This window comes from Oncorhynchus mykiss, chromosome 16 (assembly GCF_057628025.1).
Source record: "Oncorhynchus mykiss isolate SJ-2025 chromosome 16, ASM5762802v1, whole genome shotgun sequence".
NCBI classification, from domain to species: Eukaryota; Metazoa; Chordata; class Actinopteri; order Salmoniformes; family Salmonidae; genus Oncorhynchus; species Oncorhynchus mykiss.
Window position 1 is genome coordinate 63,527,988 of NC_143037.1, and position 24,872 is coordinate 63,552,859.

At 40.9% G+C, this 24,872-nt stretch overlaps 2 protein-coding genes across 3 annotated transcripts; one reads left to right on the plus strand and one right to left on the minus strand.

Annotated features, from left to right (window-relative positions):
- The first annotated feature begins 4,979 nt into the window (after nt 1-4,979).
- On the plus strand, nt 4,980-12,375 carry LOC110492480 (ceramide synthase 5). The gene is made up of 11 exons (XM_021566836.3): nt 4,980-6,275; nt 7,976-8,078; nt 8,490-8,620; nt 8,728-8,785; nt 9,003-9,053; nt 9,215-9,307; nt 10,348-10,476; nt 11,003-11,109; nt 11,297-11,453; nt 11,707-11,880; nt 11,992-12,375. Exons 1-10 carry the CDS (start codon nt 6,103-6,105, stop codon nt 11,866-11,868), a joined length of 1,164 nt encoding a protein of 387 aa, XP_021422511.2. The 5' UTR covers nt 4,980-6,102; the 3' UTR covers nt 11,869-11,880; nt 11,992-12,375.
- Nucleotides 12,343-21,220, minus strand: si:ch73-233m11.2 (NACHT, LRR and PYD domains-containing protein 3). Of its 2 annotated transcripts, XM_021566835.3 has the most exons (10): nt 20,918-21,220; nt 19,571-19,764; nt 17,637-19,266; nt 14,801-14,962; nt 14,288-14,461; nt 14,004-14,177; nt 13,672-13,845; nt 13,379-13,552; nt 13,057-13,224; nt 12,343-12,662 (listed from the first exon to the last, which is right to left on the minus strand). In XM_021566835.3, the coding sequence occupies exons 2-10, from the start codon at nt 19,596-19,598 to the stop codon at nt 12,593-12,595; spliced, it is 2,754 nt and encodes a 917-aa protein (XP_021422510.3). In that variant the 5' UTR covers nt 19,599-19,764; nt 20,918-21,220; the 3' UTR covers nt 12,343-12,592. The 2 variants fall into 2 exon arrangements, with proteins under 2 accessions (XP_021422510.3, XP_090059844.1); XM_090203718.1 differs by lacking the exon at nt 20,918-21,220 and having other exon boundaries at nt 19,571-20,680.
- Nucleotides 21,221-24,872: the final 3,652 nt, after the last annotated feature.

A 24,872-nucleotide genomic window follows, 5' to 3' on the forward strand; every position in this document is an offset into this window, starting at 1 on the left:
CCAGGCCAGTTGGTACTGATGTAGAAATGGGGGCTTAGCCTAACAATAGGACCTTCCAATGTGAGATTGTGTGAGAGTGGGTAGTGTGTGAGTGTATGAGTTTCGGAGTGTGTGTGTGTGTATGTGTGTCTGTGTGTGTGTGCCCTTGTTATGCCAAGTAGGGCACTGCCATTTCCCTTTAATTTAACTCCATGCTGACCATATGTTTCCATAAGGATAAATTATGCTGCAACATTTTGAGCTCTGAATGGGGTACTGTTGACAATAAAAGCAGGACATAGAATAAACAGAAATAAATGATGTGGAGTATGACATAATATAAACGGGTGTAATGTTAGATGTGGAGAATGCAACTAATACACTGAACTAATGTGGTGTGACATTACAAAGGTTAGGAGGCTTTGCCAGAAGTTCAGAATGGGACAGAATAATAAAAAAGATTTAGCAAAACCGCAGAGACTAATCTAGGAAAACCATGAATGAAGGAAATACTGCCAGTACACTTCCCTGATACATGTGTACATATTGTAATATAAATTGTGCATTCCTTTATTATACTTATGCTAAAACATTTTATTATTTCTTATTGTTGTTGCATTGTCGGGAAGGAACCTGCAAATAAGTATTTCATTGGACAGTGTATACCACGTGTATCCTGTACATTCAACTAATAAAACTTGAAACTACACAGTCTCAAGGACAACCTAGAGAACTGTGACCAAAACAGAATGAAAAAATAGAATGTAAATCCCACCAGGGTAATACTACCACTCTGCTGTGCGTTTGTGGGTGTGACAACCAAACAGTACTACAACGTTTTTCCTCCTAGACTGAATGGATGCATTTGATCATCCATGTACAGATGAGTAGAAATGAAGAAGGGAGTTAATAAAATATTTCCTGTAGGGACCCAAGTTTTTTCTGACCATGTGATGTGACCTGGAGTGGATAAAATATGTAACCTAATTAAAGGGTTGAACTAGGGCCCAGTTTGTACTAGTCAGGTCATGTGGTTACCCTTAAACATAGAACTAAATCTGTATTAGGCCCTACCAGATCAATACATTCTCATCAATGTCCACTTTAATACAACTTATACTGTATTGTGTTTAAGCTGGAGACACACAATATATGTTTTTATATTTCCTGGAAGTATCCTGTGAGAAAAGGTAGAAAAGCAAGAGAGCTCTATACATAGACCTTCTGAATAGTATGAACAAAAAAACTAGGAAAAAGAACAAGGTCACTTCAGTTAATTTCCCAGTTGAACCGTTTGAGAGTGTCTTATGATGAGATTTTGTAGAACTATCGCTAGAAAAACTCAAGACTAAGTTATCTCAAAAAATCCCTTCTCAATAATGAATACATGAATTCCAAACAAAACCTATTTTTTTTAACCTTTCTTCAACAATCTAATTATCTTCATTAACACGCGCTCCAGCAGGTGTATCTATCTCACTGATCATCCCTAAAGCCAACACCTCATTTGGCCGCCTTTCGTTCCAGTTCTCTGCTGCCTGTGACTGGAACGAATTGCAAAAATCGCTGAAGTTGGAGACTTTTATCTCCCTCACCAACTTCAAACATCTGCTATCTGAGCAGCTAACCGATCGCTGCAGCTGTACATAGTCTATCGGTAAATAGCCCACCCATTTTTACCTACCTCATCCCCATACTGTTTTTATTTATTTTATTTTCTGCTCTTTTGCACACCAATATCTCTACCTGTACATGACCATCTGATCATTTATCACTCCAGTGGTAATCTGCAAAATTGTAATTATTCGCCTACCTCCTCATGTCTTTTGCACACAATGTATATAGACTCTCCTTTTTTCTACTGTATTATTGATTTGTTAATTACTCCATGTGTAACTCTGTGTTGTCTGTTCACACTGCTATGCCTTATCTTGGCCAGGTCGCAGTTGCAAATGAGAACTTGTTCTCAACTAGCCTACCTGGTTAAATAAAGGTGAAATAAAAAATAAATAAAAAAATAAATTAACCCACTACCAAACCCCTTTTTTTCTGTGCTAGTCGAGCAAGTGACAATAAGGTATAAGCCTGCATCAATATTAGACAGAGAAAGAACTCAATTTCATATAGGCCTGCCTACCATCCTTTATTAGTGTCCCCATTCCAGCGATCTCCACTGAACCCTAGCCTGAAGGCCCAGCATCATACTGCCCCCTTTTTCTCTCTCTCACAGATGAACCATCAAACAGGCAAAGCATCAATACATGACTAAGATTGTATCCTACTACACCGGCTGTGACACTCGTCGGATGTGGCATGGTTTGACTCTTTCTCCATGGTGAGGATCAAAGGTGCCAGATCATCTTGGCACATGGCAGACAGATAGGAGAGAGGGGGGAGTTGGGTCAGTTTGATGACTTAACAGCCGGTCATAAATAGTTTGCAGAAACTCTCCTTCCTTGCCCTGCAGTATTGGGAAAGAAATTAATTTATCTACAGAAGACCTTTGCCGCCTTAAAATTCTAATGGCCAGAGAATTTACTTTGGAACAATATTCATAAGACAGGAATGGTAAGAACAGTCTGTTGGGATCTAAAGAATAATCCTGTCATATGGTTTATTATTTTGTGATGTCACTAAGGGCGGTATGACAAAGTAACTGTAACTCTGAAAGTGTATACATCCTATGTATCAAATGTTGTATAAAATATGTGATTAAATATGAAAATACTTTTGTGAAGGTAACAATGTGATTGTAGCCTTCTAAATGAGATAATTGCTTTTCATATAAACTTGTGCCCTGTCAGTAGCCATGCCCAAGTGAACTCAGAGTTCGTGTCAGCAAGACGGAATGCCCCCTTTGGCCAGAGTTCTTAAAAAGACTCACTAATGAAATTTACATTAGACCATCCTGACATACAGCATGAGCTGAACCTTACAAAGTGGTTTAAACTCTACAGACCAGAAAACACTCTCGAGCGGCTAGCTGTTCTTTACCATTCGGCCATCAAATTTGCCACCAATGCTCCTTATAGGACACATCACTGCACTCTATACTCCTCTGTAAACTGGTCATCTCTGTATACCCGTTGCAAGACCAACTGGTTGATGCGTATTTATAAAACCCTCTTAGGCTTCACGCGTCCCTATCTGAGATACCTACTGCAGCCCTCATCTTCTAAAGACAACACCCATTCTGCCAATCACATTCAGTTAAAGGTCCCCAAGGCACACACATCCCTGGGTCGCTCCTCTTTTCAGTGTGCTGCAACTAGTGACAGGAACAAGCTGCAATTTTTTTTAAACTAAAACTGGAACGTATTATCTCCATCTTCATTCAAAGACTCAATCATGGACACTCTTACTGACAGTTGTGTCTGATTTGTGTGATGTATTGTTGTCTCTACCTTCTTGCTTTTGTGCTGTTGTCTGTGCCCAATAAAGTTTGTACCATGTTTTGTGCTACTGCCATGTTGTGTAGCTACCATGTTGTGTTGTCGTGTTGCTGCCATGCTAAGTTGTGGTCTTAGGTCTCTCTTTATGTAGTGTTGTGGTGTCTCTCTTGTCGTGATGTGTGTTTTGTTCTACATACAGTTGAAGTCGGAAGTTTACATACACCTTAGCCAAATGCATTTGAACTCAGTTTTTCACAATTCCTGACATTTAATCCTAGTAAAAATTCCCTGTCTTAGGTCAGTTACGATCACCACTTTATTGTAAGAATGTGAAATGTCAGAATAATAGTAGAGAGAATGATTTCTTTCAGCTTTTATTTATTTCATCACATTCCCAGTGGGTCAGAAGTTTACATACACTCAATTAGTATTTGGTAGCATTGCCTTTAAATGTTTAACTTGGGTCAAACGTTTTGGGTAGCCTTCCACAAGCATCCCACAATAAGTTGGGTTTTCCTACCTCATGATGCCATCTAATTTGTGAATGTGCACCAGTCCCTCCTGCAGCAAAGCACCCCCACAACATAATGCTGCCACCCCCGTGCTTCATGGTTGGGATGGTGTTCTTCGGCTTGCAAGCATCCCCCTTTTTCCTCCAAACATAATGGTCATTATGGCCAAACAGTTCTATTTTTGTTTCATCAGACCAGAGGACATTTCTCCAAAATGTATGATCTTTGTCCCTATGTGCAGTTGCAAACCGTAGTCTGTCTTTCTTTATGGCGGTTTTGGAGCAGTGGCTTCTTCCTTTCTGAGCGGTCTTTCAGGTTATGTCGATATGGGACTCGTTTTACTGTGGATTTAGATACTTTTGTACCTGTTTCCTCCAGCGTCTTCACAAGGTCCTTTGCTGTTGTTCTGGGATTGATTTGCACTTTTCGTACCAAAGTACGTTCATCTCTAGGAGACAGAACGCGTCTCCTTCCTGAGTGGTATGACGGCTGCGTGGTCCCATGGTGTTTATACTTGCATGCTATTGTTTGTACAGATGAACGTGGTACCTTCAGGTGTTTGGAAATTGCTCCCAAGGATGAACCAGACTTGAGGTCTTGGCTGATTTCTTTTGATTTTCCCATGATGTCAAGCAAAGAGGCACTGAGTTTGAAGGTAGGCCTTGAAATACATTCACAGGTACACCTCCAATTGACTCAAATGAGGTCAATTAGCCTATCAGAAGCTTCTAAAGCCATGACATCATTTTCTGGAATTTTACAAGCTGTTTAAAGGCACAGTCAATTTAGTGTATGTAAACTTCTGACCCACTGGAATTGTGAAATAATCTGTAAACAATTGTTGGAAAATTACTTGTGTCATGCACAAAGTAGATATGCTAACCGACTTGCCAAAACTATATTTTGTTAACAAGAAATTTGTGGAGTAGTTGAAAAACGAGTTTTAATGACAACCTAAGTGTATGTAAACTTCTGACTTCAACTGTATATATTTTTTAAATCCCATCCCGCGTCCCTGCAGGACATTGTAAATAAGAATTTGTTCTTCACTGACTTGCCTACTTAAATGAAGGTACGAAAAAAAAACATTGGTTCCACAAACGACAGAAGACGACGATGTGCAGGTTCGCGAAAAGAAATGTGCTGTTGATTAGTGATTGTCAGATAAAAAAAAATCTATATGTTTTCTATCGACTAAGAGAGCTTCAAAAACGGTTTATTCGATTGTGGGGTTTGAATATTGTGAGAAGTCAACAACATATTTGGTGAGAATCACAAGATAGGGTACAAAGTCAATTATATTCTAGGGACAGAAGCCTACATTAGGTGTTCAGTTTTCAGTTACAGCATTATTTAATCTGCAGTTGTTCTTTTGCTATTTTACTTTTTTACAAATAATATTTAGATGTTAATAGTATCTTCTGATGACAATTATCACATATTTTAACTAAATGCAATCTATTAACTTCCAAATATAAGTAGGTACAGTATCTAGCTTTCCGATTACACGTTCTGATGGAATGGCTTGTCCTTTACTTTGTAAAAACCTTGATTGCATCGAGTGAATGTTGGACAAATATATTGGTTCCTTTCTAAACATAGCAATGTGAATGCAAATAGGACTGGGACCACAAATATGTGAAGTGAACTGGCAAGAGTTGAGTCCTTATTCAAAGGCAAATGCAGTGTGAGTACAAAGATAACTGAGTTATTGTTCTTTTTACCCGAGTTCTCTTTAAAGGGGACTGAGATCGGTTATTTTGTTGTGGACTATATTTGAAAACACCCAAAGTTATACAGCCTCTCTCCATATTTTGTATTTTTAAATAGTTTATTATTGCTAACATTATTGTTTTTAGTTTTGCGTAAGCTAGTTATTATGCAATTCATGACACACAAAGGGATGCTCGAAACTCTGACACATCGTGGGCGTTGCCAGTTATGGGCGTTACCTGTAATGTATCGTCGTGACTACGCGGTCTCATGGGAATGAGAGTTTCCAAAAATGCCAGTGAGCTGATGGTGCTGGGGAAGAAGGAGGTGACACCGCGCACCTAGCCTACTTCCTCAACTTATCCAGGAGTAGCAGACTCTCTAGCTCCACACACTTATGGGAAGTCTACCAAAGTAGTGCCTGAAACAGGTGGATTCTCCCTCGCACAGCTACACACAACATATTGTTTTTTTTTTGTTCTGAGAAGGACCGGAATCACCACAAAATGAATTCGCTCTCAGCTTGGTTTTGGAGTGAGAGTTTCTGGCTTCCACCGAATGTTACTTGGGCGGAACTCGAGCACCCACCACCAGGAGAGGAGTACCCCAGAGCTGACCAGCTACTCTCATGCTTACCGCTTGCTTTTGGCGTGTTGGCTGTCAGGGTGTTATTTGAGAGGTAGGCTATGTAACAAAGTAACGTGTATTGACTTATATATTCGTATTCCGCATTTGATATGTCTCAAAGATTTAGCGGTATAAACCAAGGCCAAGTCCTTGGCTAAACTGATTGTGTGTGTGTGTGTGTGTGTGTGTGTGTGTGTGTGTGTGTGTTTGTGTGCGCGCGTTTAGTAAGTGCCAGTCAGAGGAACTAATTAGCGAACTGCCCTTGGGCCATGATAGGCCTATAAGGAGGCATTGTTTTCTGATGATAGGTCCCCAACACTACTCTAGTCTATATAATTTAGACTATTGACACAAACACTATTGTGGATAATACTTTTAGTATGCTACTGTGTGTAGGCCAAAAGTAGGCTACGAATAGCCATTGAGTATACGTTTGGATCATAGGTGTCTTGTTTAACCTGAAGGGTAGCCTAATTTAGGGGAAAAAAATTGTGCCACTGGTGTGAGAGAAACAGTTACCCTTCTGGCTTCATTGACCTGTGTTATATTAAACGCCATACAGTCACTTAGTAACCAGGCTTTGAGTAATCTCTGTAACCAATAAATACAATCTCGCGAGTAATTTGGTCAACTGCACTGATGCTAATCTTTGTAGAGGGACGAAGTTCACGCAAATTGACTGCTGCAAGTGACATGGCCATTGGATTATATTGTGTGCATCTCTAACGTCTAAAATGTCTCTTCTTTCTGTGTCCTTTTCTTTCAAAGTCCTTATCTTTGTGTCTCTTTTGACTGTTTTGATGTGAAATAAGCAACGTAACTGGTAAAAGTCAACAGTCGATGTGTCTATCCATATTTGTATTTTATTTAACCTTGATTTAACTAGGCAAGTGAGTTAATTACAAATTCATAAGAACAGTGGGTTAACTGCCTTGTTCAGGGGCAGAAAGATAGATGTTTACCTTGTCAGCTGGGGGATTCAATCTAGCAACCTTTTGGTTACTGGCCCAAAGCTCTAACCACTAGGCTACCTACTGCCCCATCTGCTTTCTATTAATTATCCATATGATTTCACATTATTGTAAATGAGGGTGAAGGATTGGGAAAAACAAGATTATTGTTGATATGCACTACTGGTGTTCTCTTCTGTGTACCGCAGTAGAATTGGATGCTGGCTGTCTGCTTATCCAAATAGGTAATTTGAATTCTCTGCATAGCAAGGCCTCTCCTGAACAGATGCTTTCTGAAATGTTAGCTGGGCAAATGTTTAGGCCTAGGTAGTACATTGGATTGTGTGATAGGAAGGAAGTGAATGTTGTTTGAATGGGTCAAAGAGGCAGTACACTGAGGTCGGGGAGGTCTTGTGATAGACCTCAGTTTGCTGGTTAGTGTCTGTCTCACTCTCAGCTAGGAGCTTTCTCCTCCTGACCCACCGCCCTCTCACATGACAGCTCATCAGCCTCCTCTGTTTAGAGTTAGTGCTACATTCCTCCTCATACTCTCCCTCTGACTGTGTTTTCCTCCACATCCCTTTCTCATTCTAACTGCTTTTCTCTTACACACACACCCATTGCACATAAAATACATTTGTGGGTAAACTGTGAAGGCGCCGTGTCTGTTTGTGGAATAGGCCCCTGGTGAAAGCCATGATCTTCTTTGCTGAGGTTTCTGGAGAACTGTTGGTACTATAGAGCCAACCCTGTGTCCATGTTTAATATTGCTCTCTCTCTCTCTGGTGCTGTGTGTGTTTAGGCTAGTAGCCAAGCCCTGTGCCAACATACTTCAGATTCAGGCTGGAGAGAGCCGACGAGCCCAGCCCAACGCTGTCCTGGAGAGGGTGTTTACATCCACAATGGTACTTAAAGCATTGGTCTCATACACTGCTGCTGGGTGGGCAAATGCAGCATTGTGACCTGAAATGTTTCTTATGTTATTGCTCACGATGTAAAAGCAATTCACCACATGTAAATGAACGGGATATTCTGTAAATGCAAGTGGATTAGTGGAAGTAAAAAAATAAATAAGTGGAAATGATAAAAATCCAACCTATCGTAGATGTATTCCACGCTGGTGAACTTGATTTTTACTTGCTACTCGGGAAAGTGTGATCAGAATTTGTTGGTTACTGTCCAAAGCCAATTAGATCTGTTAGATGCCAGTCTGTTTTGTCTGTAGCCAACTTTCCTTAGACTTGTTTAGTAGGACAGCAATGTAGTGTTTTTGACTCTAAAGCAGTGTCTCTGTGTCTCCTGTGCCTTTTCCTCAGAGTCCAGAATCGCGGCGGGTCGAGGGGCTCTCTAAGCAGCTGGACTGGGATGTGCGGAAAGTCCAGAGATGGTTCCGACTCCGGAGGAACCAGGACAAGCCCAGTACACTCACAAAGTTCTGCGAGAGCATGTAGGTTCTGAAAAGTCTTAATCAATCTAGATGCACTAGCTTCAGCATTGCTGTTCTGTTCTGTTTCTTTTCTTTATGTTTCCTTTGCTGTTTGTTTTGCATCATAGGTGGAGGTTGACATTTTATACCGGTATATTTACCTATGCAATTCGCTATCTGTGGGTGGTGAGTTGAATTGACTTCTACTAAACTAAACAACTTGAATATAATTCAAACACACTTTAAATTGAAAGGAGCCCTTTTAAAATGGTTGTTACTATAGGAAAGAAAGTAACAATAAGAATAACATGCTGACTATGCAGATCGCTTTCAAGAGGAAGTCCTATTGATAAGCATTGTTATCCTCTTTGATTACCTTTGACATGTGCATGTCCTCCTCTAGTCTCCTTGGATGTGGGACACACGGCAATGCTGGTACAACTACCCATTTCAGGTGAAGGATCTACATACCAAGTACCTATATACCATGATCATTAATCTAAATAGTCAACAGATGAAGATTCAATTCCTAACCCTAGGGGTTGTTCATGTTCTCAATATGGCCCACTTTTGCTAAGGATACTAAGGTATTATTGTTCTTCCTTGCTTCCACAGACGCTGAGTCCTGGCCAGTACAACTACTATGTAGCCGAGCTGGCCTTCTACTGGTCCCTCATGTTCTCCCAGTTTACAGACATCAAAAGGAAGGTGAGCCAGGTGACTGGTTTGGAGGGGCACGGTGGGTGGACTTGTAGTGGGGTAGGTGGACATTGAAACTGCAGCTATTGTGCTCCCCTCTCTCAAAAACACTAATCCTACCACCACTTCAGTCAGTGGCTTTCATTCATGCTAATTGGCCAATCTATTGTAGCTGGTATGCAAGCCATTTAAATCCACTTGATTTTCTGGAAAGTCTTTGTTCGTTTAGCAAGAATTGTTACCAGTATGTCCTGTTTTTGTTACTTCATTTCAGAGACACTTTCCTCTCACTCTAGGTTAGCAAGGTAATTATTGTTTTGTATTAGAAGGCCTACGATACTGTGTGAACTCTGATGAACAGGTTAGACGCAGCAGTGAGTTTCTATAGAGGCATAGTTTGGGACAGGAGTTTATGTATGAAGCACTAGCCCAGAGTCCAATCCTACTGAGAGTAGACCTAATCCATTGTCACATGGGTGCTGCTGGAAGAGGTAGAATTACATTAGCACTGTGCTGTTCTCTGGTAGTGGGTCAAGGGGAAAGGAAGATTTTTTTATTTGTATCACTTAGCAAGTTTTGCATGTTGTAAAGTTTTCCAATACTCTTATGTTTGACCCTAGCATCTTTGTACATCATTACAAATGCAAAGATCCTTAATAAGCAGGAGCAATGAAGACCAACACATTGCAAAATCGTAAGCCGTTTCAAGTTAAGAAAATATACTCAGTACATGCGATCTAGTTTAATATATAACTAAAAGTATCTGGTGAAGTTTCTAGGAGATCATTAATCATGATGTGGAAGAATTCTCATTGCCAAGCAGATGCAGCCTTTTCAAAAGCTGGTGACGACATTGTCAGGTCAATGAACTTGTTGGGATGGTTTAATAGACCAGGTTGTTGTGACCTTGGTTCCACTCACTCACTAATTCTATGCGTTTTATTGGAATGAAATGGCATGTGTGTAAATATTTTCCCCTCCCCCTCTCTCCCCCCTTGTCTACCTCTATCTATCCCTCTATTTCTTTGTTTACCTTTGTCCTCTGACAGGATTTCCTCATCATGTTTGTCCATCACCTGGCCACCATAACTCTCATCACCTTCTCCTACTGTAACAACATGCTGCGAATAGGCACTATGGTCATGTGTGTCCATGATGCCTCCGACATCGTGCTGGAGGTAGATAAAATGTCAAGTGCCTATACCAGAGCCAGGTATTTAGAGAGTTGGGCAATGCGGATTCTGCATTATGATGTACTTACATGACACTTCAACATTCTGTGGCAGCCATGTTAGCTCCCCATTAACATTGCATGGGGAATATTTAAACAATGCTATGTAACTGAATGTCTAGAATTAGAACAATATTCAAAAAGGTATTTACTTTTCTAAATATTAGGCTTTGGCCTATGCTATACTGTATGTGTAGAGCTGTCTTTTTACGGGCTGAGGTGGTTCCACACACAACTGAAATATTATTTATGGGTTGTGGGTGTGAGAGTACAGGGTTTCACCCTGGTGTGTGTTTATTCTGTGTTTGAACAGCTGTGTGCACTACTGCTGCACTTAGTTAATACCTGTTTAACTGGAATCTGACTGTTTAACATGTCTGTTTACCAAGGTACAGCGAGAGGTGTCATTGAAGGAGAATTAAACATGTTTGCTATCTGTACTCATGTGTCTATTCATTTCCTTCCCCCCCAAGTTGGCCAAGTTGGCCAATTATGCAAAGTACCAGCGGATTTGTGACACCGGCTTTGTAGTATTCAGCATCGTCTTCTTCATCACGCGACTTGTCATCTATCCCTTTTGGTAAGGGGGGTACATATTGAATTATGCAACAAGGCACAGAGCTGCGTTATCTAACTCCAGCCATTCTGTCCTCAGCACTATAGGATAGATGTATAATTAATTTGATTTCTATAAAAGGATTTGGCTCTTTGGCGTCTCCTTGTGACGGTGCCCTGGTAACGCGTGTGCTTGGTTGTGTTTGTTGAAGGATAATATACAGTGTGCTGGTGGAGAGCTGGGAGATTGTCGGTCCGTACAGGTCCTGGTGGCTGTTGAACGGCCTGCTTCTGGTCCTGCAGTCTCTTCATGTCTTCTGGTTCTACCTCATCGCTAGAATCGCCATCAAAGCCATATTCAAGGGCAAGGTGTGTTTAACTTTACTCTGTCTGAATAATAGTGAACCTATGGTAGCAACAGTGATAGTTTGTATAATATGCTCACGTTGTAGACCTAAAAAATAAACATTGCCAATATCGAAACATTTGTCCTTTTACACAGACCACCTGTTTAGGTTTAGGGAGGAAAAACAGTAATACGTAGATCAGATTTTTTTGTATGATTCCTTTGCAGACTATTTATTCATTGTTACTGAGCACAAACTCTGTCCCTTTTTAAAAGGTGGCGAAGGATGACCGCAGTGACATCGAGAGCAGCTCAGAAGAGGAGACGGACACCAATGTCAAGAGCAGGAACAAGTCACATCCCAACGGTAGCGAGCAATCACCAAAAAAAGAGAACGGGACCAATGGCTTCGCCAAAGGTGGAACAAAAGACCACTGAACACAGGGAGAGGTGATTATAAACTGGACACGGAGGTCTCTGAAATGGATCCCCTCTGCTGTGTGCCACTTAAATGGGTCCCAGCTCTGTTTAACTGAACTTCAACTCTTCTTTCACTTTCAGAAAAACAAACCCTCTCAGGACTGGTGTGGGCTGTGAAGACGATGATAAAATTGACAATGTTTGCTGCCTTGAGGACCTCCTATTTATCACTGTGTGTTTCTTTGTATGAAGTTTACAACTTTGCCTTTGCTTATAGTAGAAATAGGAGAGGAAAGTTTTCATTAAGTTTTACCGGTCAAATACTGCTTCTTCATTTCTACAATGTCGTTTTGATAACTCACTTTTTTTACTTGGAGAGAGCTTTATAGATGAAACCGGTGATATTTTAATGGTTGTAAGAGATTGTGTGCCTTACTGAATATGCTGCCTCCCCTCATCCGAGGGGAAAAAATAAAGTAGAAATGATCTGTATTTTTCTCATTAAAAACCTTTATTTGAACCAAATCATTAGTTAACATCTTTTGACAACCAAAACTTTAGCAATGGCACTCAAGTAACCTCATGAATGTGTTCACTATCAGACACCGTTCAGCCCATGGCTGTTTGAAGAAAGAATGGAGGGATCAAACAAATACTGTCAATGGATTGGTTTTTATTTAGCCTTCTCAGGCTAAATTAGTCAAGTTTTTTGGTGGTGACATTTTTCAAAGGTCATTTTTGTTTAGTATTTGATTTTTGCACACTGGTCCATCATCTCAAACATGTCTTCACTGAAGTCGTTATACTGCAGACTGAAAGAGACGAAGGCAAATGTCAGAAGAACCCTTACACTTTTCACATGACAAATTGTGATAGCACAAATTTCACAACAGCAGTAGGGATTACGAAACAACGTGTCTTTTGCGTTGAGGTTGTGAAAGGAGCTATAGGAGGTCGGGCTCATTGTAATGGCTGGAATGGATTTCTTTGGAACGTATCGAACACAGCAAACATATGGAAACCACATGTTTGACTAACATTTATTCCAGCCATTACAATGAGCCTGTCCTAAAGCTCCACCCACTAGCCTCTGTGGTCCTATCAAAATATAAATCGCACTGAACACTAAAACATGAATACTATTGTATAGAGAACCATCAATACTACTATGTATCAGTGGAGTCCACCACTACTTGGCTCACTCACTTCATCTCCTGCATGGTGCGACTATCCTGCATGACTTGGACCAGGGCTGGGACTGAGGTGTCAGTCAGATGGTTGTTCTTCAGGACCAGGCTCTTCAGGGAGCCACTGGCCCTCACCGCCACACTCAGGTCTCCAACACAGGCATCCGTCAGCTGGATCATCTCAACACTGTAACACACACACCATTATCTAAGTTTTGCCAAGGACTTAAGCCTTGGTATATACCTCTAAATCTTTGATGTGACATATGAGGATTCAAGTGTTACACTGATCCGCAGCAAAGCAAAACCGGTCTGGCGACACACACTGTCTGTTCACTTACTCCAGGTGCTCCAGACTGCACCGTTTGTCTTCCAGTGCGACCCAGAGGTGTTTGGCTCCTTCGTCTCCTATTTTGTTCAGGCCCACAGACAGTGTTCTCAGTCCAGAGGTCCCACTGCTCAGCAAAATGCCCAACTCCTTGAAGACCAGGGGAGTCAACTCACAGCGGACCAAGCTGCAACAGAAAACCCTAATTGGTACTGATACAAAGGCATGAATCGTCTCGTTTCGAAGGGGGTCCCCAGACTACAACAGATAATACACAATACATAAGTATTCTGTGGACTGTAGTACCGCAGTTTCTCCAGTGGGTGTCCAGGCTTGTTGAGGGCCTTACACAGCTGCAGTGCCCCCTCCTGGCCCAACGCATTCACAGACAGATCCAGCTCAGTCAGCCTACAGCCTTCTGACTGCAAGGCCTCAGCCACACCAGCACAACACGCAGCTGTCAACTCATTATCAAACAATCTGGCAAGGGATAGAGCAGAGAGGGAATCAGGAGAGATACTACATGTCATATCACACATCTCCATATCTGAGCAATGTGTTGTTTTTTATTTGTCCTAGAGACTTGAGTGAGATATTATAACTATAATAACAGCATCCGTTATCTATCTGGTCCTTACATCAGGCTTTGCAGTTGGCAGCAGGGATATTGGAGTGCCTTGGCCAGCCAATCCACCCCCTGGTCGGTGAGGCAGTTCTGTGCCAGGTTCAGTATTCTCAGCTCTGATTGGCCAACGCACAGTGCAGTTGACAAGGCCTCCATGGACCCCCCCGTCAACTCACACCTCGGTAACCTTCACAAAGTCAACTAATTACAGGCTAATAATGATATTTGAACTGTCAATCATAGATGTATTCTTCTTCCAAAATGATACCAATACAATATCTTTGCTAGAGTACGTACTGAAGCTCCTGCAGTTTGCAGTGAGGGCTTCCCAGTGCATGGCTCAGCTTCCTGAGCCCCTGGTCATGGAAAGTATTCCCCCTCAGCTCCAACACGCGGAGCTGTGATTTCTCTGACGTCAGGACTGCCACCAGGTCCCCACAGCAAGCCTCTGTTAACCCGCACACTGGAAGTCTACAGAAACCAATCATCATCCATTTAGATACAACAAACAGACCAAGTGACTTTACTATTATGTAATTCAATAGCATGCGCCAAATGCCAATATAACCCTGTTATAAGGAAATTATAATAGTGTTATAATTAAGTTTATGGTGTCATATGTTTTAAATGCTTTATATTCCGTGTATGAGTAGTATGGGACCTCATCTTCAATAACCTACTGAAGTTGAGAATCTTTTGAAATCGTAATTTACTGTAACACCGACATCAATATTAGATTGTGCATTACATTTGAATGGCATGATGCAGACACTGTAAATGTCATATTCTGTGAAGTAAGATGGAACTCACTTTAATGTTTGTATGTTGCAGTCCCCAAGTCCTGTGCAAAGAACTTTGAAGCCTGTGTCACCCATGGGGTTGTAGGACATATCCAGCTCTGTGGTCCTTCCCTGGCTGAGGGCCGAGGCCAGATGAGCGAGAGCCCCAGCACTAAGAGAGCTCTGAGCCAGGCTGTGGACAAAACAGATGAAAAGATGTGCGTGTGTGTGCAGCTCTGGTGATGTTTTAAAAGGAACATCTGCAGTTGAAACAATAACAAAGCAGCCACCCCACCAGTGTTGGGAAAAAGCTGAGTAATGGAGCTGGAGAAATGTAACCACTCAAATTCATAGACAAGGCTATGGATACAAGGACTGACCATCCACGATATCAAAATTATAGTTTTAACCATGTTGAGGCTAGTGTTTGTTTCCAATTGTTGTTTCCAAACATGGGAGTAAAATAAGCTTATATTTGGGGTTCTGATGGGGTAAGAATTTTGTACTAAAATCATGAGACATTTATATTCTTCCAAGAATCAACGGGTATATATCATTAACTTATAAGTCCTAAAATAAATGTAGCAACTGCAAATTTCCCCTTTAAAGAACTGTTAAAATTGTACAAAATGTAACATTTTTGTTACGTAAATGTTTTGGAATGAATTTATACAATGTAACCTACATTAAATCATACTGTAATATGTCTCTTTCCACTATCTGAAAAGGAACAGTAATTACAGATAATTTGTTCGCGACAGAAAATCAAATCATATTTTAATTGTCACATGTTTTATTTGTTTAACCTTTATTTAACTAGGGAAGTCAGTTAAGAACAAATTCTTATTTACAATGACGGCCTACCCCGGATGACGTTGGGCCAATTGTGCGCCGCCCTATGGGACTCCCAATCACAGCCGGTTGTGGTTTCTTTGCAGCAATTCGACCATAAAGGTCTGATTCAAAACCTATTTCCCCTCAGGAGACTGAAAAGAGTTGGCATTGGTCCTCAGATCTTCAAAAGATTTTACAGCTGCACCATCGAGAGCATCCTGACAGGTTGCATCACTGCCTGGTATGGCAACTGCTCGGCCTCTGACCGCAAGGTACTACAGAGGGTAGTGCGTATGGCCCAGTACATCACCGGGGACAAGCTTCCTGTGCCAAGTCTAAGTCCAAGAGGCTTCTCAACAGCTTTTACCCCCAAGCCATAAGACTCCTGAACAACTAATCAAATGGCTACCCAGACTATTTGCACCCCCCCCCCACGCTGCTACTACTCTCTGTTATTATCTATGCATAGCCACTTTAAACAACCCTACCTGCATGTACATAATTATCTCAATTACCTCGACACCAGTGCCCCCCGCACATTGACTCTGTACCGGTACCCCCTGTATTGAGCCCTGCTATTGTTATTCACTGCTGCTCTTAATGATTTGTTTTTTTAATCGCTTACTTTTTTCTTAATTTGTATTTTTTAGGTATTTTCTTAGAACTGCATCATTGGTTAAGGGCTTGTAAGTAAGAATTTCACTGTAAGATCTACACCTGTTGTATTTGGCGCATGTGACAAATAACATTTGATTTTATTCATGCAGTCTCCTCTGAACAGTTGATGTTGAGATGTGTCTGTTACTTGAACTCCGTGATGCATTTATTTAGGCTGCAATCTGAGGTGTAGTTAACTCTAATGAAAGTATCCTCTGCAGCAGAGGTAACCCTGGGCCTCCCTTTCCTGTGGCGGTCCTCATGAGAGACAGTTAACTCTAATGAACGTATCCTCTGCAGCAGAGGTAACTCTGGGTCTTCCTTTCCTGTGGCGGTCCTCATGAGAGACAGTTTCATCATAGAGCTTGATGGTTTTTGCAACTGCACTTGAAGAAACTTTCAAAGTTCTTGAAATGTACAAATTGACTGACCTTCACGTCTTAAAGTAATGATGTAATATGAAAAAGTAATATGATTAAAGTAATATGAACGTTTAATATGAACTACAACAGGTGTAGTCGACCTTACAGTGAAATGCTTACTTACAAGCCCTTAATATAAGCCCAACAATGCAGTAAGTAAAAAAAAGTAAAATAAAAGTAACAAATAATTAGAGCAGTAGTAAAATAACAATAGCGAGGCTATATACAGGGGGTACCGGTACAGAGTCAATGTGTGGGGGCACTGGTTAATCAAGGTAATTGAGGTAATATGTACATGTAGGTAGAGTTAAAGTGACTATTCATTGATAATAAACAGAGTAGCAGTAGCGTAAAAGAGAGGGGGGGGGGGGGGGGGGTGCGAATAGTTTGGGTAGCCATTTGATTAGCTGTTCAGGAGTCTTATGGCTTGGGGGTAGAAGCTGTTAAGAAGTCTTTTGGACCTAGACTTAGCACTCCGGTAACGCATGCCGTGTGGTAGCAGAGAGAGCAGTCTATGACTAGGGTGGTTGGAGTCTTTGACAATTTTTAGGGCCTTCCTCTGACATCACCTGGTGTAGAGGTCCTGGAAGGCGGGAAGTTTGGCCCCAGTGATGTACTGGGCCGTACGCACTACCCTCTGTAGTGCCTTGCGGTCGGAGGCCAAGCTGTTGCCATACCAGGCAGTAATATGTATAGCTGTAGAATAGTAGTATTGCGATCCACACTTATAAACCAGGGTCGTTACAGTAGATACATAATTTGTATGTATGTGGTCCCACAGTGGTAGGATTGGAAAAACATGCTTTAGGTTTCTGTTTTACTTTCTAGTTGCAGACGAGAGGTATTGATTGCCACTGTACCATATAATTTACCAAACTAAATTGGGTCACACTTACTAGCAGCAAAATACTAGACAACAAATCACATTGATTTTCTGTTTCCTCAATTACTCACATTATTTTATGAGAGAGACGTATGGCAGGAACCAAAAGGTTGGCTTTTTCCTCAGTTAAATCCTTGCTGCTGTACAGATTCAGCTGATCCCATTCCCCCAGACATGTCACTATGTAGCTGAGAGACACACAGTCATGTACACCCAGAACTCCATAGCTGATGCCACGGGCAGACGGAATGATGATCTCCTTCACCAGCTTCTCATTCTGACGTTGATGGAGCAGATGAAAGTAACGGAGGTGTCTGTCTGTGTGATAGCTCTCCAGTGCCTTCCGAGAGGTGCTTTTAAACCAGCTGCTGAAGTCCATGATGTGGTCAGTGTTGAACTCTCCCAGTTCAGATTCCAGAGGCTTCCTCTGAGAGGGCTCACAAAGCCCTGCCAGGTAAAGGTCGAGAAACTCTACACAACCCTCATGGTTCTCTAACATCTCTTCCACACTCACTGCTTCTGACTCGTCTAAGTAGAAGGATGCAGCCAAGAAAAACTCTTGGATCTTCTGGGTGTGGAAGGAGAAAATGCAGTTGTCCGATTCCAGGTCACCATCAACGTGCAGGAAATCTTTCAGTGATGTTGGAGTTGTTAGGAACTGTTGTACATCAGTGGAGGCCATTTCTTCTTTGGAGCAGTTTGAATCCGGGCCAAGACAGCAATGGGAAGCCATTCTACCCAGGGAGGTCACCAGGTCTCTGGCATTGGTCGTGTCCAATGACAGTGCCCGAATAAGGTGGACGGTGATATAAACAAACAGCTGGGTTAGTGTCTCAGGAAGAATCTCTCCAGCCTCCATTAGAGACTTGTAAATGGAACAAGTCGTCCAGCAGAATCTAGGAGAGGTGCAGAAATCATAGAACCCCATTGTCCTTTCTATGTTCTCAAACGCTTTACTGGCTACAATTGGATCAGAGAAGAACCTTTCACAATAGGCCTTCCTCTGGGGTTTCAGAAACCCCAACAGCTCCACACGGTAGCCGTCTAGAGACTCAAGACTGGCTGCGGTAGGCCTTGAGGTCAGCAGTATGGCTGCCCCTTTCAGCAGAGATCCATGCACCAGGCTGGCCACTAAAATAGAGACTGAGGCTGGCTGCTGAGGGTCCGAGCAGAGGGTGAGGGATGTGGGGGGTTCCAGGCTGTGCTGGTACTGATCCAGCCCATCAAACAGAAACAGCAGAGACTTTGGATTCTGCAGGACTAGAGCCAGGGACTCAGGGGAAAGGTGACTGTAGCACTGAAGCAGCAATGCCTGCAGAGACAGCACCCCCTTATGGGCATTCAGATCTCTGAACGTGAAATGGAAGACACAGGAAAAGTGCTGGAGATGTTTGCCAGTGGCCCAGTCCACTATTAGCTTCTCCAGGGCAGTGGATCTGCCAACTCCAGCTGGACCAACCACTATAACAGGTTTTGGCTGGTGTCTATCTTCAGGCAATGCAATTAGAATGGCATGTTGAAATGACTGTGGTTTCTCTTGCATCTGTTTTTCTGACACATCAGGACCAGTAGTCATGAGCGGAATGTAATTATTATCATGCACAACTTTATTTGGCAACTGGCCTCCAAGAAGGGTTGATGTGTCCTCTGACTTCTGCTTTCTATGGGCCAGCAGTGCTTCCTTGTGCATCGTGTGGATAGCTGTCGAGAGAAAACAGCAGTTTGAAAAAAGGAACGTTGAGAAACAGAGGGACATTGTTAGGTGACGCAAGCACATGCACGCGCATCAACGCAAATCCGGCACACACATATTGGAGCACAAAGTAGACACAGACGCACAGGCATGCGAAAACAAGCATGCAAATACATTTTTCACTATAAGGTAAACCATATTGCGGTTTACAGTTTTTCTAGGCTGTTGCACCTGGTTTTAATGTCTATGGATTTCACAAAGTAGCCAACATTTACATGAAAATCAAATTGTTATGGGGCGGCGTACACTTACTTTGAAAACAATCCTTTGATGTCGCCATAATGTATCTATAATTCCCGCTGGTGTCCTGTGCTTTCTTTCGTTCTGAACAATATGCAATAAAATGCTTGGCAGAGGCTTGAAACAGTATGTTTTCGCAAGTTAATAAAAACTAATCGCAGCCGATGTTGTATCTGTGCAACTGTACAATATGTTCCGGGTGGCAGCTAGAATAGAGGATGAAAAAGAAGGAAGTGATATGTGCAATATCCTTTATGGACAAGATTCAACAACTCCTCAATGAACATGCGGAAACACCTAACGGCAGCAGGGTAGACTAGTTTCAGCCTTCATATACTGTGATTGGTTTCAGCCAGCCAATACTATAGAGCAAGGGTATTCAACCTGGGGTCCGAGGACCCCTAGAGGTACTGCAGGTGGTCCGCGAAAATATGTTGACATTTTTTTATTTCAATGTTTTTATGAATGTAGCTAGCAACCACATAATTCATTAATGAATTATGAATAACATACATACAGTAGAAAAGAGGAAAATATATTATTTCTAATGATTATTTATCAACACTCAGTATCTGACATACACTTTGAAAGAATACCCTCGAGTAGGATACTGCCGCGCTGGTGAGGAATGTGGTCCCGGTTCCAGGAATGGACATAAAGTCCAATATGGCTGCCAACGCAATGCCATATATTGACATGTGTATATGATGTCCGAATTCAGTAGCTCTACTCTCATTGGTCCTAACAATTTGTAAAATAAATATGTGCATGTAGCTGCCGACACCAGCCATCAAGACATCATAGATGAGATCAATGGATCATCAGAAATGGGTACAGAGAGATAGTTAGATATATAGCTACCACAAACAGAACAATGAGCCAGATATTTCACTGGATGTATAAATGTGAAGCATCCGGTTGGCGGTTCCACTCAGTTGCGGTCGGTGCCGTTTAAGATTTTTACATTTTTTATAAGCGTTATTTGTATTTCTATTAAAGCATATTGGATGACTGCCATGCATATTCCATTCACCCAGCTCAATGTAACATCGATAGATTTAGGCTATTACATGATACTCAAATTTCCCCTATACCCATCAGCTTGCTACATCAGGTTGCTACAACCTAGCCTATTAATCAGTCCCTCCAGGATTCTGCGATCTCATAATTCAATGCAAAATCAACCAATCAGGGCATATTATGCTAGAGCCCTCAATTTTGACCAATACAATGAACAGAAATCAATATAATTTGCCAACTAAAATAACATCTAACGATCGTGCAAAACAATTTCCACAATCTTTTTGGATTTTTTTATGGAAGAAATGGAATAATAATCAACCACAAGTCTATTTTTACCTGTTCTGTTCTTTATCTCCCTTACGACCCTTTCAGAAAAAAAATCACAATCTCAATCATTTTTTAGACAACTTTTAAAAAAGAAATATCGATCCTCAAATTGAAAGTGATTGATCAGCTTTGAATCTATTTTTTTTAAGAGGAAAGAGAGAGAGAGAGAGAGAGAGAGAGAGAGAGAGAGAGAGAGAGAGAGAGAGAGAGAGAGAGAGAGAGCAGGAATGGGAGGTGCATCTTGTGTTGATATCAAGCCCCAAACCTGATGGAGAGGAGTGGTGTATGTGAGTGAATGTGTGAGTGGATTATGACAGAGCTGTTTGTTCAGGAAAATAAACAGAATTGAGCACTAGATGATTCAAATTGTTTTTGTATTATGTATTCTGCTTAAAACCATCCTAAAACTGAGCACACATTACTTTATTTATTGCTTTATAGGAAATTAACGTGAGAAAAAAACATCGCAAAATGTATTGTAGAATTTCAGAAAGCTGCCGCAAAATCAAGCATTTTTGGCCGCAGAAATCACAAAAAAACACCCTTGATAAAGATGAGCAAAAAATACTGTGTAAATTAAATTATGCAAATACTGAGCTAATGTTGTATGCTCAAAAATATGCGGAAATTCTATTATTTTATATTAATACAATTACTTAGAGAAAAATATTTTGTCTAACAAGGCACCCCTGTTTTCAATACCTTTCGATATTTTGATGTATGCTTGGGGTTATTTTGTTGCTGGAAGATCCACTTGCGGCCAAGAGTCAGCCTCCTGACGGAGGCAACCAGGTTTTTGGCAAAAATGTCCTGTGCTGGGTAAAGTTCATGACGCCGTTGAACCATCTTTCTCAAGGCTGCCAATACTTTTGGGTCTGACTGTACAGTGTCGCAACCTGGTCTCAGAGCATTTTGTATAATTCTCTAAGTAAATCCGAGACATCATTTAGTATGATATGTTAAGTTGGTATGGTATGTATTTTTTGTGAATGTCCATCACCCATTTCGTATGATATGTTACGAATTACAATTCGTATTATATGTTACGAACTTGCAAAACATACAATATGTTTCCGAATTTGCCAAATGAATGTACAATATGTTATGAATTTGAAAAACGTATGATATGTCCCGAATTTTAGCTAGTTAGACTAGGGTTAAGTTTAGGAGTTAGGTTGAAGGGTTAAGGTTAGCAAAAATGGTTAACATTAGGGTTAGCTAGAATGGTTAAGGTTAGGGTTAGCTAGCATGCTAAGTAGTTGCAAAGTAGCTAAATAGTAGTAAGTAGTTGAAAAGTTGCTAATTAGCTAAAATGTTAAAGTTGTCCTTGATGAGATTTGAACTCACAACCTTTAGGTTGCTAGAAGTTCGCATTATATGCCCACCTATCTACCCCGACCAACCACCCTTCTTTTGTTTTGGCCATAAGTTACCATCTGTCTTATGTAACCATCCCAAACATAACATATAATACTAAATGGAGCGTCCCGGATTTACATTTATTATGTTACGTCTAGTCTATGAGACCAGGCTGGCTGTCGTGGTGGGGCAGCATGCATCACGTGTCTCCAGGACCCTGTGGGCTGAAGCCTTACTCAATGCTATTGAAGCCCTATGCTCCAAGGGGCTAAAAGAAAAGTAAGTCATATGTCACCACCAACCAATATATGACTTTACAAATCTCAATCGTATTGAAATTACAGCTTGAATACTCAGTGTCTTTTTTCCCTTAATGGCCACCATACACACTCAGATTGTAAAACTGATAAACAAAGCATTTGACACAATGGTTGTGTAAATATTTTGTGCCAAACAACTGTTGTGTTAACTGCGTTTTACAACCTAGGCGTGTGTGTGGGAAATGTGTTTGTTTTTCAGGTTGAAGTTGCCCTCCATCCAGCCCTCCTCAAGAGTAAAAGCAAGGAGAATGATATCAAATCTGGGTCTGGAGAAACCTTTGGCGGTTTAGACCGTCGGGCCAGTAACTGAAAGGTTCTTGGTTTGAATCCCCAAGCCGACTAGGTGAAAAATCTGTCCTTGGGCCCTTGAGCAAGGCACTTAACCCTAATTGCTCCTGTAAGTCACTCTAGATAACAGTGTCTGCTAAATTACTAAAATGTAAAATGTGAAGTGTGTGTGTATTTACAAGCATATTATTCCAATATGATCCTATGAACAAATCTGAAGTCCGATGTATCTTCTACATAAAAATGTTGATGTATGTCATCAATAGGACAATGGGAAGGGTGGGTCCCCATAAACCATGTTATAAACTGATTGACCTCATGAACCATATATACAAGTATGTGTCTGTGTGTGTGAACAGTTCATATACTGTATGAAAAAATACCTGATTAAATTAAACCAATTTTACGAAAGTAAGACTGTTGAATCCCTGATAGTTAAAATAGCATGAGAAAATATATTGTTCCTTCATAGATAATTGCTGTGTGAGGTTAAACCAACCTTTTGTTGGTGTCTCTATATTTTCAGAAAGGGGGACATTGGCAAATTTAATAAATAAGGCCTGACAAAATACTACATCTATCCTGTTTACCAAGGACCTCCTCCAGTATTACTGTCATCACCACAGCAGCTAGATAATTGCCGATGCAAGACTCCAAGCCGAACATATTGCAAGCCAAACATGTTGAAGAGCAGGTTTATTCATAGAGTCCACTGTCATTATGTGATTCCCTAATGGATTGCAGTGAAAACCTGACTGATATAGGACACTTTCATCCAAAGGTGAATGACTTGAAACTGCATTTTCAAATAAATCAAATTCTCCAAACATGTTTAATCCATCATGTGACACCTGTCCTTAATCCCATCACATAAAGGCTGGGAAAACAATGAACACAATATACTTTTGGTTGTAAACCATAAATATGAATCCCTGTCGATCCATCCTGTTCTGATCTAATGAAATGGATTTAGGATCTTCTATGTATGTCATAGAGGACAGAAACATGCAGCTGTGCCCCTCACTGAAGACCATTACTGAATTGGGGGAAGGTCAGATATTGTGGTAGTACACACATTATTCACAGGTTAGGGTTAGGCATTATATTCCACGTCAGACTCTTGTCTGTTAATGAACTCTTTTTAAGCTCATGATTTTTAATATTTTGTGAGGGCTGAAAGCCACAACCGAGTGAGTTACAACGGACAATTTCTCACTAGATATGGCCTCTTACACAGATCACAGGTTAGGCGTGAAATTCCATGTTAGTCTCTTCATTGCCACTTTCTCAACATCCTAGACCCCAAAGGTTATTCATTAACCCATTTGAAGCTCCAATGATTTGTAATATTTTGAGAGGGCTGAAAGCCACAACCGAGTGGGTTACAACTGACAATTTCTCACTAGTTAGTGCCTCTTACACAGATCACAGGTTAGGGTATATTTTCCATGTCAGACTCTTCAATTCCACTTATCTCAACATATAAGACCCCAAAGGTTGCCAGGTCATAAAATTGAGATTTAAACAGAGTAATGTGAAAAATAGGATGGTGCAAAAACATACCAAAAAATGTGTAGTCTTGAGTGAATAACATAATCTCACTTTTGTATGTGCAATAGGTTATAAAAAAGTAGCAACAATTTAAAGTGACCTTATGGTGAGAGATGTAATGATGAAGTGAGACGAAACGTTTGGATTATTATTTACATTCTTTATTTCAAGTTCTTTCTGTACACATACAATGGCTTGAAAAAACAACCCCAATATAAATTAAGAAAAATATCCAAAGGGGAATGTTAGAAAAATATCAAAAGAGGAATGTTAGTTGGTTGTCTACACGGTGAAAAAAATCCACATTTGGTTTTGTATTCACACACATCTATTTCCTGCTCTTATGCAATATTAACTTTTTATATCTTCAATGGTCTTAATAATAACTGAAAAGCCAGGCTGAAACTCTCTTCCAAAAGAGTCTTTATCAACGGGATCATATTGCC